General features: G+C 37.1%; 1 protein-coding gene and 1 long non-coding RNA gene across 2 annotated transcripts in view; both read right to left on the bottom strand.

Moving 5' to 3' along the window:
• LOC309489522 (uncharacterized protein) overlaps positions 1–18913 on the bottom strand; it is a 101176-nt gene that overhangs the window by 29873 nt on the left and 52390 nt on the right. The window contains exons 4-5 of the mRNA XM_082158327.1: positions 3303–3614; positions 2869–3225 (exon numbers count right to left, since the gene is read on the bottom strand). Of these exons, the coding sequence (XP_082014453.1) occupies positions 2869–3225; positions 3303–3614 (669 nt within the window). The remainder of the gene's footprint in view (positions 1–2868; positions 3226–3302; positions 3615–18913) is intronic.
• Positions 10154–13277, bottom strand: LOC309478511. Its single transcript, XR_014199020.1, has 5 exons — positions 12552–13277; positions 11489–11569; positions 10686–10850; positions 10375–10430; positions 10154–10274 (listed from the first exon to the last, which is right to left on the bottom strand). It is a non-coding gene; the product is annotated as an uncharacterized lncRNA (long non-coding RNA).

Here is an 18913-nt window from a genome sequence, read left to right as displayed (position 1 = left end):
GGTAGCGAGTCGTTTAAAAACAGCAAACTCCAGAAAATGTCATTCATTTTATGCAAATCCATAGCCCCTTTTCTACAGATCAAGCATTATAGCGTTTTGCCGGGCACCCTGCCGTAACCAGGCGAGGCGCGCTGTTTGAATGCTGAATGGAGAATGATTGACAGCTGCAGGGGAGGGAAGACGAGTTTTCCGAACTGTAATTAAATTATGGAAATATACTTCTCCCAAACATTAAGCTATGGAATGGCTTCAGATGACTTTGAATATATTGCAGGAAAACTTAATTAGTGCTTGTCTGTTTCTTTTGGTCCATGACTCCCCCCTTGTGCCGTAGGCCTTTAACCCTCTGGGGACCAAGCTGTTTTTGGGGCCCTTGAGATGTTCAGACATGCTCTGACATTTGTGCTTTTTTCAGTTATTTATAAACATGTTAATGGCAAAGGTGTAAATTCACTCTATATAGCACAAACAGGCCTACCATAATATGCGAGCAACATGTATGTAGATGTTTGTATTTTTAAGAGAATAATGTTTATGCGTGGTTATTTAAAAAAATAAAAATGAAAGTTGCTGAAATAAGACCACAAAACTCATACAAAATATGTGCCCACAAGACTTTTGACTAATGGATGTTGTCCCTTTCAGTTCTAGCTTCAAAATTATGTGAAAATAGTCTTGCTTTATTGTTCACAAAAAAAAATACATTGATTTAAATGGTGTAAAACAGGTTTTGCTTGGAAAGCCAATATGCGAGGGGGAGGAGTAGTTTACACCTTAGTCCCACCCACTCTGCATAATGACTCTGCATAATTAGCCATTCATTCAGGTGTGACACTGACTGAGCCACAATACAAAGACAAAATATATATTTTGAAGAAGACTTATATTGACCATTTAAGATTTTGCTTACATCTATCTTGTAAATATGTTTTGCTATTTTATTAAAAAGGTTACAATTACAACAATAATTACAATTTCAGCAATATTTCTGCAAAAAAGTACTCTTTCTTTGTAAAAAAAAAAAAAAAGATTATAGGCCTACATTTTATCATATGTATTCATTAGTTTGAATATAGCCAACATTGGAACATCTTAGTCTATGACTTTATTTTTGACAAAATAGTATTTTATATTTATGAGCAGAAAAGCTTATTTGATGTGACAGTATATTCTACAGTAAAAACTGTACCCAAATCTAGTCAACAAAATGTTGTCTTTCATACTTCGCCTGACTGTAACGCAGTAACTGTAACTGTAAAAGCAGTTTATTCTTTCACACACAGACGCGCGATTCATATTTAGGCTAAACACTCTTTACAAATATGTACCCTTCATTCATCTCACAGAAAACGCGATTCATATTATAGAAACGCGATTCATCTTTTTGTTTACATAGGCCTACACTAACGTTATTCCATAACGTTATTCCACATTAACACTTGAGAAAGGATAACTTAGCCTACCTCACTCCTCAGCGGGATCTGCTCCTCATATCAGCACGGAAAATTTTCTCCATAAGGTAGGCTATATTATGCCTCTTTGTGTACAGCTGATGTGGGGGCGTTTCACAGACTGAAATGGTTCTCAGAATTTGCGTTTGAATAGCACGCGCTCTCCGAGGCGTGGTCAAATTACTTTTGAATGGCTCGTAATGAGCTCGACTGGAGTCGCTCTCTTTTTATACAGATTACAGAAGCTGATAATATTTGTTTTTTATATAAATTACTTCTTTTAAAAGCTGCGATCTCAAGCTTTATGCCCGTGGGTCTGTTTGCCTGTTTGACTGAATTTTCGCGGAGTTATAGATAATTTTCGAACGCGTTTCAAATGGGAGTTTACTGACAGAGAGAAGGCAGAAATAGCATCATGTTAGTTTTTCTTTATTTGTCAAAAAGCAAAACACTTTATTTGTATTGTGAGTATACAGAAAAAAAATAGAAACTGAACAGGATCGATTGATGTATTACACGAAAATGAAAGATCAAAATTAACAGAGCATTTTGTGTTTATTTTTCATTGCTAAAAAAAAAAACGAGCAAAACGCGTGGGCGCGTTTTTGGTCCCCAGAGGGTTAAAAGAGCGCAATAATCACGGTTGCCTGAAACAATCGCGGTTAGATCAAATAATCGCGATCAGACGGTTATTTAATTATCGCGACATGCCTACTGATCCCTATGCCGGATATGAGCTGCTTTTATAGGCAGATGCCCCACCCCTTTCGGCAGGCTCTGAGCCACGATTGGCTGCCGCAGACACACCGCTTCGCCATAGATTCATGCCGTTCCCACTGACAAACACAAGCTCAGATCGCTGCACTGTTATCTGGCTTCAAAATTCTGAGAAAGGCGTTTCCCTCATAACTCACCAGCTGTTTTTTTGCAGATCAGCCAGAGAAGAGCCAGAAGGAGAACAGCGACTGCAGCGCCAGAAATCACTGTGACTGAAGAAGAGATCGAGCACAGAGTCAGAGACGGACAGGGCAGGACAATTATAGACAAAGACAAAAGTCATCGGCACAGATGACGACCGGAATGTGATGTCAATCAACTCTTACATATTTCAGTATATATATATTGAGGTAAAATATGTAAATGGTAACATTCATATTTTGTATAGAATAATGTTAGACTGTTCTGTGAATAACATCATCAACGGCTTAAAGCATCATCATCATCATCATCATCATCATCATCATCATCATGTACCTCGTGTAGAAGGACTCACTGCTGTCGTTGAATCAGCTGGAGCTGTAAAGGACGAATGTTTGTTCAGATGATTCATACTGTACAAAATTATCATTATATTTTAACTAGTTAAAACACAGGATGACTTTTAACACTGATTCATGAGACTCATTCATTTTCTCACCTGAATACTTGACAGTGTATCTGACTGAGGTCTCGAGTTGATCTCTGCGAGTAAGCTGACATCTCCACTCTCTGTTGTCATCTTCATTCAGGAGTGTTGTAGTCAGAGTGATGATACAGAGATCTGGATCTGATGATGATGATAATATCTGATATCTGGAGTCTGTCTTCAGATCAACACCAGCCTGATTCACCCACAACAGCTCAACTCCCTCATAACGGACCCAATAATCACAGGAGAATCTATAATATGAGTACAACTGACAGGAGAGAGTCACAGAGCGGCCTGGACTGATCTCAGTCTGTGAGGATGATGATGAAGATGAAGATGATGATGATGATGATGGAGACACTGAAACTGAACACAAGACACAAATCACAGACTCTTCAATCATCATCTGAGTTTTGAAATTGACCACATAATCATAAACTTACCATGAAGAACATGCAGATAAACACCAGCATCAGGTCCTTGTTCTCCATTCACATATTGTCTGCATCTGTATAATCCATAATCTTCTCCTGTGACGTTCTTGATGTTCAGAGAGCAGTCAGACTCCAGACTCAGTCGCTCATGTCTCTCTGAGTCTTTATTCTTTATTCCTCCAGTAATCAGTTCAACTATCCCTGATTGTCTGATTCTCTTATAGTAGGCCCATGTAGTTGAGTTGCAGTCAGAAAGAGCTTTATTACAGGACAGAGAGACATTTTCAACAGAACTGATGAACACTTCCACTCCACTGGTTCCTGAAACACAGTATATCTCAGTGATCATTATGATATATATTAATAAATGAAACATAAAACACACCAGCATAAAAAGCAGAAGTTTTAAATCATAGTATTTTTCCTGACTTAAAGCAAACAACACACTCTCCAGAATAAACTATTAGTCTTTATCAGAGAGCTGTTCAAATCACTGACACACTCTTAATATGAAGATAATTCTTCATCATCAGATGTTTGAGTGACACTATGTCCAGTATCAGGAATAATACAGTATGATCTGTGTGTATCAATACACAACTCTGAGATCACAACGTGAATGTGTGCAAGAATAAACTGAGCATGTTCAAATGAACTCTTTCCAGACTAATTCCACTAAATGTCTTTAGAGAAAATACAGATTTCTTTACCTGTGAGAAGTGAAGAGAGAATGATCAGTCCCAGCAGACACAGATCACACTTATCAGCCATTTTCTGTTTCTGTCAGTATTCCTCTTCATTATATATAGTTACAGCTCTTTCTCTTCATTATATATAGTTACAGCTCCTCCTTTAAACATCATCAGCTCCTCCTGTGGTTATTAACTTCCTCTCATCTGACCAACCGAGTGTTTACATCCGTTGCTATATAGTGACATATATAGACTGTGTATTTTAACACTGGGGATTTTGCTCTGTGGGTTTTAATGTTCTTGACTCTGAGTGACACTCAACAGCACCCTCATCAGTCTAAACGCTTCCCTCCTAAGCGTCAGAGACCCTGGGCCTAAGATAATGCTGGACCCTGCGCCTCAGAAGCAATCCTGATCATCCAGGAAGGAAGAGGGGAGGGTTAAAGATTTGGCTTAAAGAAAGGCTGTTTTCACCATTGGCTTGCTTATTTGGGGGAATTTAATTTAATATTCAACAATAATATCGATCTGCCTGCATTGACACCATTATATGAGAACTGAACTGAGCTTGACGTCGCAGTTTTCTCCAGAGCGGCTATGTATATAAATGAACTAAATTAATAACTTTTTTACCACAAAAATGAACCATCACTGAACTTAAGCTGGACTGTGACGCTATTTTCTTTTGGAAACAAACTTTGTTGCATTATTTTCCTGTTATCACTGTAAAGCTGCTTGAAATAATCTGTATTGTAAAAAGCACTACAAATGTATTTTTCATTATTGCTCATATAGCAAGTGCTCGATTCTACACCAGCTCGAAATAACGAGGAAAAACTGTCCAAATAAAGACTTTTCCACTTAGACTAAAACCCTATTCGCACTGGATTAGTATCATCTGAGGACCACATGTGATTTAGAAATTACCTACTTAGACTAAGTTCCACTTAGAAGAGAGCAAGAGCCATGAGTTCCCGTTCAAAAAAGAAAAAAAATGTATTAAAGCTAAAATAGTTGGACAACAATCATTTAAAACTGGAAGTGAACAATCAAATCAGTTATTGGTTGAATGAAACAAGAAAATGAACAATCGTTGCGGGGTCTGAGGCTTCCACAGTTCCAACAAACGGTTTAATGGAATAATCCCAACAGGTGTGAGTCTAAAGCCTCTGTTATACTTTCCGCGACCGCGAGGGTCCGTGTGACGTAAAAATCGTCATCGGGGGTGCGCGCGGAGGCTCCTTGCGGACAGCCGCGTGCCTCCCATTTTTTTGTGACCGCGCGGTCAAAAGGGCGCGCGTTCATTAGGTTAAAACCGCGAAAGAGATGGAAATAACATGGACGACGAATTTGAAAAAAAACGGAAAACGCATGCTTGAAATAGAACCAATGCCTATGCAAGCGTGTTGGAAGCGTTTCCAGGCAAAATAGAATAGGAAAAGATGTTTATATGTCATTTTGACACGAATACATGTTAATAAATGTCATTTTGATGTTTGAAAGTGTCTAGGTTTTGACATAAATGCAAATAAAAACTATAAATATATAAAATATTATCGATTATACTGTCCCGACCGATCTACTGCGCATGCGTTGAACGCGTTCACCGAGCGGACCTAAGCAGAAAGTATAAATACAAGTAGTCCGCGTCCGAGCTGTGCGCAACTGTCGTGTAGCCTACGCGTCCAAACTGGAGTATAACAGAGGCTTAAACAGGCAGCAGGAGAGGGACGGACGGACGGACGGACGGACGGACGCACGCACGCACGCACGCGCGCACACACACATCACTTGAAACAAAGACCAAACGGAGAATGAATGTGAGGGATGAACTTATAAAGCAAACAAAACCGAGGATCATTAATAGCACACAGCTGACACGGATGAACTAATAATGACTGTGACCAGAGATAGATGAGTGGGGGAATCTGAACAAAGACATGTGACAAATGACAAGAACCTGAAAGTCCATGAAAACAACACTAAACCGCACATAATGTGACAATATTGTTCACCACACTGGCTCAAACACACTTACGCTCAACGCTTCAGACTGAACACGATGAACAGGCTCTACTTTTGCACACGAGAGTATTTCTGTTAGTTCCACTTTCTTATTTTAGAGTTTCCTGCATGCAGTCCAATTCAATAAATAAAATCATTAAATTATTAGTGATAAAATTGGTTAACTACTGAAACGTTATCCACTATCCATGACTCCTCAATTCTTAAACAGTTTTTAAAGTATTTTAAAGTAATTATTAGCATCAGCTCCAGTTTGGTGAAACAGAAAGTATTTGCACATGATATTAAATGTCTTCTGGAAGAGTTTCTCCACATGGATTATAACGTTCTGCTTTACTCTCTCCAGCCCTGAGAAATATATCCGATCCAGACTCCTTTATTAACACACAAACACCGGTTCATTACTTGCCCTGAGCTTCTTGACACATTTCACATTTAAATAATGTGGCTTGCTTATTTCAATGTGCTGACGTTGCCTATAGTTCCTAGCCTGGAAATCCAGACCTAAATCTAAAAGATTAATGGTCTGGGGTCGACTGATGAAAATCGGCCAGCTCGAGGGGCGGCACCAAGCGTGCGTTTGAACATCTCACTGCAGGCAATAGGCGGATCTTTTGTGACGTCATTGTTTATGTTTGTCGCGTTGCATCATGGGAATCGTGTGGCAGGAAACACCGCTAGATACCTGTAATTTGATTGTTTTGCACGTTTGGAGGAGGATTTAGAGAAGAGGATGGTTCACTCTTGCTGTGTGGTCGAGTACGGCTCGTTGGGGGCCTGATAAAAAGTTTTTTCGAATTCCCTCCGAAAAGGATCGCGAAAAACGAAAGAAATGGTTGCGTGCAATTAGGCGATTGAACCTGGACGCTCCGAAGAAAGCCTGGATTCCTGCAGCTAACGTTACTGATCGAGTTTGTGAGGCTCATTTTGTTCATGGTAGGCCTAAGTCTTAGTGACTATGTATTTATAGAAGATTGAATAAAAAAATAAAAAAAACTGAGTCAAATCAACCGAGTCATATGTTTTCGCGTTCTGATTCAGGTGTCCCAAACCGCGATCCACAGCACCCAGACTATGTTCCTCACATCAAAATGGGCTATTCTGGATCGCAAAACTTAAAAGCAAAAGAAAAGGCTGTTCTAACCTCTGCTTTTAGCACGATCACTGCTTTCTGTTTGGCAGAAAAGATCGGCCCAACTTTTCGAAAAAACAAAATAATCATAGGCCTCCAGACTTTTGAAAGCCTTTAATCTTTCATGAGTGAAGGGTCCAGGGGTTTCTATTAAATAAGAATAAATGTCTCCCCAGCAGATTGGTGGCCAAGACACGGGCAAGTCGGACCAACGTTTTTTGTCATCCCAGATCTCATATGGGCTTTGAATAACTTCGATTTTGTCACCAATACAAATTTTGAGCTTCTCTCCAAACCTCCTCCGGTCTTCAGATGTTAAAGTGCTTATATATTGTGGATTTCGCCCGCTAACTCTCTTGAAAGTGCTCGTCGCGTCTTTACTGCCCGCAATACTGTTTGTTTTGTTGCCACACAACCACTCGCGCATGCGTACAAAGATGTCAACAAAGATCCTCCTATAGGAGAACACTACGACCAATCACAACAATGAACCTAGGGATGGGGAAATGAAGCCTGGTGAATCACTGAGGCTTTCCCCTGACTGTGGAGGACAGCGCCATCTGATGCTTATTTAACACACAGCAGCCAGAAGCCTGTGTTAGAAGCTCTGGCACGAACCCACGAACGAAACTAGCTCATTTCTTACTTAAATCAGGAAATAAATATACTAACACAACTATACACTTTATTATTCTAAGTTCTACTTAACTTTCGCTGTCCAACTTTGAAGCTATTTCACTTAGAAGGACGGTAAATCCACATATTGAAAACTAATCTTTTTTCTAGAGCCAGACTATATAAGGGGGCGCGCATTCAAGCGCGCTCTCATTGCATGCTCTCAACAGACAGCAACTGGTCGCAGCCTTTTCGCTCCTCCACGTTTTAACAAAGAGCTCATTTACCTTGTTAATCTTATTGAGGAAGATATATCTTTATATATAAATATAGGCTACATTTATTGTACTCTATACATATAGTTTATTGATATATATTGTATATTATTATATACATTGTATATATATTTATCCACTGTTCCTCAAAGTTTTTTTCTTAAAGTTCAAGTCAGCCTGAAGAAGGTAATATTATTTACAGAAACGTCGCGAAAGACTTGAACGCATTTAATTTAGATTTTAGATTTTTTACCATTTTTTTTTTCATGTTTATTGTTATTTTTTGCTCAAAAATAGACCAATCAGGAAGTGGTAAAACTTACTTTACAGCCATCTGCCACAGCTGCCGACGTCCAGAGGATGGCCAGATTGCCGAGCACACCTCGCTTGATTGTCCAAGGTAATGCCTAACGCAAGGCCCTATGAAATCAGCTTTATTTTTTCCAATTAGTTTTTTCCGTTTTAGTTTTCATGGATTCCATATTTATGGTTTAATTTTAATCATCAAACAGCATGTATAATCAATTTCATTCATAAAGCAAACAATTTAACCAATCTTTTAAAATGTAATCAAATAGAAAAAAAAAATTACGAGGGCCCTACTAACATCATTCAGTATATACTGCTCAAAGCTACATGTGTCCAGTACCTTCCTAATTAAGTAACTAATATAACTTTATTTTTTATAATAATGCATGTTTGTACAACATTCAAGGAATAGTTCGGAGTAAAATCAACCTAGGGTCCTTTGCACCATGACCTCGAGCCAAACACCCCCCAGAAGCCTTTTGTCCCTTGATCCATTATTAAAGTTAGAGCTTATTTAGAGATATCAGCCGGATGGCTTAACCGCACTAATAATGCCCAGAATGGCACCACACTTCTACAGTATAGTACAAATAGGTTCTGTACTGTAAAACGAGGCATTGGAAAGTTTGTAAGTACATCAGGAGTTTATTTAAATAACACTTTCCTGACGGCTCATGCTACTGCTAACCCGGACGTTGACGTCACTTCAGTGATTAGGGAAAAGCACGTAAAAGTCCTGCAGAAAGCGGATCATGAGGATGTAGTGTAACGTAGGGAAAGTTCACTTTCTAAATTAACTAGTTCAAAGTTCAGTTCACAATTTTTAAAATGAACTAGTTCACGTTCATAGTTCATACGCAACATTTTTAACTAAGTTCACAGTTCTTTTTTTCCATGTTGCTGCGAGATATTATTGTTCAAAATGATTGTCACAGCCCATATAGAACCACAGACAATTATTTTATCAGTTTTTCCCATCCTCACCGACCTTGTCATAAAACTCGTTTAAATGATCATACGACGCCTCCTTGCTGCTTTTTGTTTTGATTTGTAACGTAAATGGTGAGTCGTTCATGAACGATCATTCATAGCGTCTGTCACGTGACAAATGAACGAAAGACTCGGAAGGTAAAGTAATAAACGATTTTTGACTGCATTATAATGATTTCTTAATTCAGAATATGATCAAGATTGTGTAGGTGGATGTGTTCTGGGAATTTGCCAGTTAATAGTATAACATTTATAGCCCCTTAAATGAACGAAATGACTCGAAAAAAGATTTGTTCACTTTGATAAACTAGATTGGACAAGAGAGGCAGTAATACAGTATAGGCCTACACTGTAAAAAATTTAACGTAAAATCAACAGTAACTTACTGGCAACAAATATCCAGCAAGCTTCAGTATTTTATTCCACGGTAAAATTACTGTAAATCTGGCAACAGTACTTCACAGCATACCGTATAATAACTTACAGTATATTTATACTGTAAAATTAATTACAGTTCTTGTTTTTGCACTGTATTTTAAAATACAATAGTTAACAGCATACTGTATAATAACTTACAGCATTTTTATGCTGTAAAATTAATTACAGTGCTTGTTTTTGCACTGTATTTTAAAATACTGTAAAGTTACTATGCAGTATAATTGATTATGGTATTTTTATATATATACACACAACATATAACCAACTACAATCTGTTACACGCTTAATAAAAGAATGAAAGCTAAAGGCGTGTATGCAAAAAAAATTCACACAGTTATATTACTGATTATTAGATGTTATGTCAATTATGACAACACACAGAAGTCAGTTTAAAATTCTTTATTAAAATTGAATTCATTAAACTAGAAACACTCCAGACTTGGCGGGGCCAAGCAAAGAGCAAAACTCATCCTCAGCACGCTGCAATCTCGAACAACTGTACATGCTGAAAGAAATGAAAAACATATTCAACACTGCATAGACGTACACAGAGAGATTACTTTTATGAATTTTAGTGCATTATTCAATAACTGAAAATTACTTACCTCTGTTTTTAATGTAGGAGCAAAACTCATCCTCAGCACGCTGAAATCTCGAACAACTGCACACAATGAAAGAAATGAAAAACATATTCAACACTGCATAGATGTACACAGAGAGATTACTTTCACAATGAATATTCTTTCTGAATTACCCTGATTGATACAATTAAGGTAAAAATGCTCCTGATTAAATGTAATGCTGGTATTTCCCATTAAAAGCAAATGAAATATTGAAATTAGACTTTTGTTTGTTGATACCTTAATTACACTGACTAATCTTTTCTCTTTACTGAATAAGTACTTAAAAGTCTTACCTAACTCTAATAATTCTGCCAGTCATAATTGGTGAATTCCTTGATGAAGTTGGCAACATGTGGATTCAGGGCCCTGCTTTTACGTTGCACCATCCTGCCATTGTTATGGCTCTGCTGAATTTGGCTCTGCATTTTGTGTTCTCTGGATTTATCCTCACCAAAAACCTGTAAATAGAATATTTTTAAATATACTGAAAAAGCCATTTGCTAAAAAAGCCAAGTTTAAAGGGATACTCCACTTTAATATGAAAATTCAGTCATCATATACTCACCCTCATGTTGTTTCAAACCTGTATGAATTTCTTTCTTCTGCTGAACAGAAAGGAAGATATTTAGAAGAATGTCAGTAACCAGACAGTTTCTGGTCCCATTGACTTCCATAGTATTTTTTTTTTTTTCTACTATGGAAGTCATTGGAGTCCAGAAACTGTCTGGTTACTGACATTCTTCTAAATATCTTCCTTTCTGTTCAGCAGAAGAAAGAAATTCATACAGGTTTGAAACAACATGAGGGTGAGTAAATGATGACTGAATTTTCATTTTAAAGTGGAGTATCCCTTTAACACAGTGTTTGCTACATCCCAGCTTTGGAACATAAAAATAAACTTCTAACGTTAGCATGGGTTTGAATGACCATAGTACTTCACTGTAGATAGGGACATCCAATTATAGCATTTGCAAAATCTTGCATGAAAATCAGTCATAAATTGGTCACACTGGATAAAGTGTTCACTTTTCCAGTACTCAACATGATCTGCTGATGCCAAACAGTATGATTTTTTTATGGATTCACCAATAGTTACCTCTGGATGAATTCCAAGGTTGATAGATGGCAGATGTGAAGTCATCCTGAGGGTTAACTGACTGGATGACCACCTTTCCTTCTACGCAGAGCAAAAACAAATTTCAAAGATAAAAAATTACAAGCTAACAACTAAATTGCAACTTAAAAATATCAAAAAAAGTTAACATATATTTTTTGTAAATGAAATAATTGAATGCTCATATAAATTATTCAATCAGTGCATTTCATTTATTACGTAAAAAGGTGGCTAGCATGAGCATTTTAAGAATATAATATGATTGTCTTACAGCTGATTTCATGTCTCTATGATCTTTGAGTTCAATAGAATTTGAATCGTACATACATATTACATACATTTACACTAGAACGGAGTATTTTTCGCAACATTTTGTATTTAATGTGATCTTACAAATTAGAAAAGGTTAGACTTTTTAATTGATTTATAGAGCTAATAAAAATCTGATCTTTAAAATGTCAATTTGTGCCGTTCTGAAGTACTTGTGGATGCCGAGACGCGGGAATTCATTCGGCGGGACTTTCACTGCCTGTGTATTCACTTTAAGTGTGCATCGCGTACTAACGTTATAAAATGTATAATATGACTAATAACACTGTGGTTGTCCGTTCAATTCGTGTATAACATAACTTACCGGTAGGGTTAGGCCTATGTTATAACGTTAGCAGCTATATGTTAACATATTGTTGTATGAGGCCTAGATCGCGACAGGCAACACGCACACGGTGTAGCTGCTAGCCTAAGTTACACACAAGTGTTCAGAAACAAGAACATTTCGATTACTTTGTTCCAAACTTGAAAATAACTGACATTTACATCAAACCTTGTGATAACTTGTATTTGGCTAACTGGCTAACGTTAGAATGTTCGCGTTAAAAAGCTAACATTAGGCCTACCTTAACTTTAACGTTACCTTTATATCAAACTCACCACCGATTAGGATACTTAACAGTTAACGGTAAAACGGATATATCTTCACATTTGTAGTGGTGAAACATTTAGAAATACAAATTTTTAAGATTTTGAATACAATTTTACATCTTACCTGGCTAGTTCTTGCAGGTTCTGCGTGCTCCGTCCTCGAAGTCTCAGCCAGGATGAAATGGAAAATTCGAGTGTGACGGCTGACGGTTAGATGATTGGTTGCCAGGTGTATATCCCGTGCGATTCGCTCTTTATGTAATTAAGTGTGTAAATAGAAAGCAAAATAATAATAATAAATCATGGAAATCGATTTTTATCTATTTTACATTGCCTATATTATTGATCATTGGATGGGACTACATCTCCCATCCAAAATTTTTTGTCTATAATAACCTTTGAGATTAGTTGGGTTTGTGACAAAATCTGGCAACCATAAAGAAAAAAAGAAAAAAACACCCAAGCAAATTTAAACTTTTTTTTAACTATACTAAATGCCATAATCTATGGGTTACCTTATGAAACGATGTATTATAAAATTCCTAAGATGAAATAACCTCAATAAACCAAAAAATGTCCTCTGCCGGGCTTGTCTGTTGGAATATTACTGTCATCAATTTAACAGGAGTATAAGAATTACTGTAATTATTTTCTTCCCCCCCCACCAAAGAAAAGCATAAATTGACAGCAACTTTCCTGTAAATAGTTATACGGTGACAAAGCTGGAAATACAGCAAAAATAATGTAAAAGCTATAAAATTGACAGCAACTTACTGTAAACTGTTTCTACAGTAAACTTTCACTGAAAATACAGCAATAATACTGTGAAAACAACAGAAATCATTTACAGTGTAGCCTACGTTCAGTTCACGTTCGCCCAAAATATGAACGAGTTCATGAACTATCGTTCAGTGAACGCGTTCAGGCACAACACTGGTGTAACGATGCCCAGTTCGGATACAATTGCAAGTAAAAAGGTTTCTTTATTGAGCTGGTCAGATGCGCACAGGTCGGGGAAACAAACACTCAGGTGGAGAGATGACGCAGGGACTTCAATGGGCAACCCGGTGATGGCGTGCGGTGATCGACGTGCTCAGGAACCAGGAACAATAAACAATCCAGAACAACGTGTACACAAAGAAGAGGGTCCACGAAGACAGGGAATCCACACGAGGAGACGAGAGCAAAACACGGGAACAGGACACGACACTGGGGAAGCCACAACGATCTGACAACAAGAGATGGGAATTACTGCACATATAAAGGGAACGGGGATTGAACACAGCTGGCGACACTAATCAACACAATGAGTAACCACACACACACACACACACACACACACACACACACACACACACACATCAGAAATGAGACAGCCGATTCATGAACCGTGACAATAAATAAGCCTAGAGGTTGTAAATAGTGTAAACGAGCACAATTTGCAAACTATGAACAAATCATAATGGCCAATGTTATGAAATAATGTGACGTAACGTTACATTTAACTTTATTGATGTCATCTGGCATTTTGTAATGTTTACATTACAATCAAAAAACACAAATGAAATTATACAGTAGGCCTAGACTATGGACTATTTACTTGTGATTTAGCTGCAATCATGTAAAAATGTTATAATTATTATAAAGCAGTATAACACTTGACATAAATTTATTATAATCCTATTACCATCATCAGTAGTTCAGTAGACTATGCAGTAGCCTAATATTTGTATGAAATCGTGAAACACCTGGTCAATATCTTCGTCTATCTGTGCCTGTTCCACGCCCGACGCTTCCCGAACTGGTGCCGGTGTACAGGGTGTTTAATTACGGCAGTGCAAGTATTCCACAGCGACTCTAGGGGTCTGTTTGACAAAAACACAATTTCTCCCAAGTGTGCCTTTAAACAAACTCCTGATGTACTTACAAACTTTCCAATGCCTAGTTTTATGAGTACAGAACCTATTTGTACTACTGTAGAAGTTTGGTATCATTCTGGGCATTATTAGTGGGGTAATTTACGACATACAGCCTTGGATCCATTAGCACCTGCACTAAACCATCCGGCTGATATCTCTAAATAAGCTCTAACTGTAATAATGTTCAGCCAAGGGGAAAAGGCTTCTGGAAGGTGTTTGGGTCGATGCCGTGGTGCAAAGGACCCTAGGTTAATTTTACTCTGAACCCTCCCTTGAAGACCTATTTGGTATTTGGTCTTCTTCACAGAGGTCTGATCTCACCATCGAGTCAGTCTGAGATTACACGAAGAGTCAAAAACTTGAGAGAGATTATTCCCTTAAAAATTGTGCCAACATCTCCAAGATGCTTTAATAAATCTACCAGCAAAACTGCCTTAGAAACTGTGCAAGTGTTCCTAGGACAAAAGCTGTTTTAAATGCAAAGAATGTTCACACCAAATATTGATTTTATTTTTTTCATATAAATTATCAAATAATCTGGTTTAAAAGATCCTCACCATACAGGTTTTTTTTTACTAATGCCTAAACATTTTCAGTAGCTTTAGAGGCAGATTTCAGAAGTATCTCTGAGATGTTGCCACAGTTTTTATGGATGTAGTCTGTCTCAGTTGTTTCTATCTCTTCATGTAATCCCAGACTGACTCAAGATGAGATCAGATCTTTGTGTGGATCATACAGTCTGTTACGGCACTTTTCCACTGTACGCTACGGCTCAACCCGACTCTGCTTGCTTTGTGGGGGGTTGTCCACTGTGAATAGTACCTGGTGCTGTTTTTAGTACCATCTACGTCGTTCCACAGGAGCTAAATGTGATGTGTAACACTGCTGATCACTGATTGGTCAGAGAGAATCGTCACTACAATCATCATTGGATCTGCATCATTGGACATTAAATGCACTAATTTAAATAGTAACAGTGACCACAGTTTCTGTTTCACACGACCCGGATTTTAATTATCAGCAAATTTTAAAGAGCAGCTGCAGCAATAAGAGATCTTAAATCTTATCACAGCTTAAATAGCAATGTTTCACAAAATAATACCTATCGGTGATTGTTTATAAGCTCATTACAGAATGTGGGAAAAACTCAGCATTTGGTACTTCATACATGCCATTTAAAAGTGTATTAGTGCTAAACTAAAATTCTGCATGATTATATTCTAAAATATATTATTTTATTGATTGACTAACTTTTTTTATTGTATACATTTTTCAAAAAATCACTTGAAATATAACATGATGACCCAGCTAATCATAGATTAAAATGGTTTGTCTGTTTAAAGGAGCTGGTGTTTACCAAGAGCACACTGAAAACACTTTCTGAAGTTTAATAATCCCATTGAACTATATCGTGACTCCTGTCTTTCCGTCCATAAAATTAAGACCTGGCTATTGTTTTGGACTTTCCCTCTGGCTGTGTTTTACGGACTGACATCTCGTTGCCGACTCCTGCCCACAACGTTTGTTATGATATTGTTGTATCAGTTTTATTGAAAATAAAATCAATTGTGGAAAGTATTGTTTAATCATTTTTTTTACTACTTTTATGTCATCACATTGCATTACTGTATTAAATTGTAAGTTTACAGTTAATTACTGACTAATAATTGCATTACTTTTACAGCTGAAACACAATAAATTACTGTTCAAGTTACAGCTGATAACTATATTTATACAGTTATGCACTGTGAAATTACAAATTACAGTAATGATGTGATATTAAGTAATGGGGGAATGTAGTGTTTGTGTATTAGTCAGGAGATCAAATCAAATCAAATCAAAGTTTATTTATAAAGCACAGTAAAAACAACAATAGTTGACCACTGTGCTGTACAATGTCATACTAAAAAAAGGTATAAAATAAGTGATATACACATATGCATATATACACATACACATGTACACATGCACAAATATACATACATGCGCATATACACACAGTACACACCTATACACAAAAACATGCATAACACATACATACATACATACATACATAAATATAATAAAGACCGCAATGCAAAAAAAGAGAAAAAAAGAGAGAATGAGTAAATCAGAACACTGATAAATGGTCTAAAAAGTCTAGGAACAGTTATATGCCTGAGAAAAAAGGTATGTTTTTAGCTTAGATTTAAATGCAGCTTCTAATGAAACTGATCTGAGGGAGACCGGGAGACTGTTCCACAACTTTGGCCCAACAACAGAAAAAGCCTGGTCACCTCGCAGCTTTAATCTAGATCTAGGGACCATCAGTAATTTTTGTTCAGAGGATCTCAGAGATCTAACAGAGGTTTTTGGGTTCACAAGGTCGCAAAGATAAGTAGGGGCTGAACCATTCAAAGCTTTAAAAACAAAAAGTAAAATTTTAAAATCAATTCTGTAGTGGACCGGCAACCAGTGCAAGGAGCGCAGTACAGGGGTAATATGTTCGAACTTGCGAGTACCAGTCAAAAGTCTGGCAGCTGCGTTCTGAACCATCTGAAGTCGATTTATATTAGATTGACTAATTCCAACATAGAGAGAATTACAATAATCCAGCCGAGATGACACAAATGCATGGATCACTCTCTCAAACTCAGAAAAGGTTAAAAAAACTCTTGGTTTTAGATAACAATCGTAGTTGGAAAAAACAAGATCTAACTACAGAGTTTATCTGTTTGTCAAATTTGAGTGAGGATTCAAAAATGACACCCACATTTTTTGTAGAGGGTCTTTCATAGCAAACTAAGTCTCCCAAATCATAATTAAAGGTGCCTGAAGGCTCAAAAACCATAACCTCTGTTTTGCTCTCATTAAGGTGCAAAAAATTTGAAGAAAGCCAAGACTTAATATCAGCCAGGCATGCAGCTAAGGATCTCAAAGCTGTTTTGTCGTTGTGCTTCAGGGGCAAATAAATTTGGGTGTCATCAGCATAAAAATGAAATGACAACTTGTGCTTGGTAAAAATAGACCCCAAAGGAAGCATATATAATGAGAACAAAACAGGAGCCAAAATGGAGCCCTGAGGAACTCCAAACATCAGGGCGCAGCTGGATGAAGAAAAACCATCAAGACAAACAGAAAAAGTCCTATCTTCGAGATATGATTTGAACCAGTCCAGAGCGCGACCTTCAATACCCACATATTTTTCTAGGCGCGATATAAGAATTTTGTGGTCGACGGTATCGAAAGCAGCGCTTAAATCTAAAAGTAGAAGTATCATTGAGTCCCCTGAGTCTACAGTTAATAAAATATCATTTAAAACTTTTAAAAGTGCAGACTCCGTACTATGATGCTTCCTGAAACCAGATTGAAATTTTTCAAATATACTGTCTGATTCTAAGAAGCTCTGTAATTGTACTAAAACAACCTTTTCTAAGGCTTTAGAAATGAAAGCCAAATTTGAGATCGGTCTATAACTTGATAAGACGGCCGGGTCGAGATTAGGTTTTTTAAGCAGTGGTTTAACAATTGCATGTTTAAAATATCTTGGAACGGTTGCTGTAAGAAGTGACTTATTTATTATAGCTAAAATACTTGGTCCGACAACATCAAAGACCTCAAGAAAAAACCGAGTGGGAACAATATCAAGTGGGCATGTAGTGGGTTTCAAATGCTTAATTATGTCTTGAAAGGAGCTTAAAGAGATTGTCTGGAATTCATTACAAATTGGAGTGCAGAGATGCGGGACAGATAGGTCATAATTTGAAGATACTATACGCTGTCTTATGTCAACTATTTTATCTGTGAAAAACCTGAGAAAATCTTCACATACTGCAGCTGAGGCATTCAAAGAAACAGCACTATTTGGATTTAAAACAGAGTTTAAAATGGTAAAAAGAGTTTTAGGTTTATGACAATTTTTTGCAATGATATCTGAAAAATACTGAGATTTTGCCAGTTTAACTGATTTTTGATACCCAATTAATGATTCACGTAGAATTTCAAAAGATACTTGTAGTTTATCTTTTTTCCACTTCCGTTCGGCTCTACGACAAACTCGTCTATGTTCTTGTGTGGTACTGTTTAACCAGGGTTCAGGTTTAGATTTTAGTAGTTTTTCTCGCACAGGAGCCACAGAATTTAAAATATCATTTGAAATGGAATTAAACAATGAAAGATGTTCATCTACATTTGAATTATTTAAGGAGGAATCAAGGTTGTACATCAAACAGGCCTCCTTAAAATAAACAGCAAAATCATCATTAGATGAAGGATTAAAAAGCCGAGTTTGCTGTGATAACCTCTTAGATTTCATAGTTTTACCATTTGGAAGAGAGCAAGTGAACATAATAGGCATATGATCTGAAAAACTCAATTCAAGGGTTTCAAGTTTGCAAACTGGAATACCATGCAATAATACAAGATCTAAGGTATGGCCTTGTTTGTGAGTGGGACCATTTACCACTTGAATGAAGTCCAGAGAGTCAACCAGACTAAGAAAATCTTTAGCCAGGGAATTTGACTCGCAACAAACATGAATATTAAAATCCCCCACAACTAAAAGCCTATCATATTTAAGAACAGCTTC

Source organism: Leuciscus leuciscus (genome assembly GCF_965113295.1).
Source record: "Leuciscus leuciscus genome assembly, chromosome: 1".
Classification (NCBI taxonomy): Eukaryota; Metazoa; Chordata; class Actinopteri; order Cypriniformes; family Leuciscidae; genus Leuciscus; species Leuciscus leuciscus.
The sequence above is the reverse complement of the archived record's forward strand: the minus strand, read 5'-3'. Positions and strand labels throughout refer to the sequence as shown.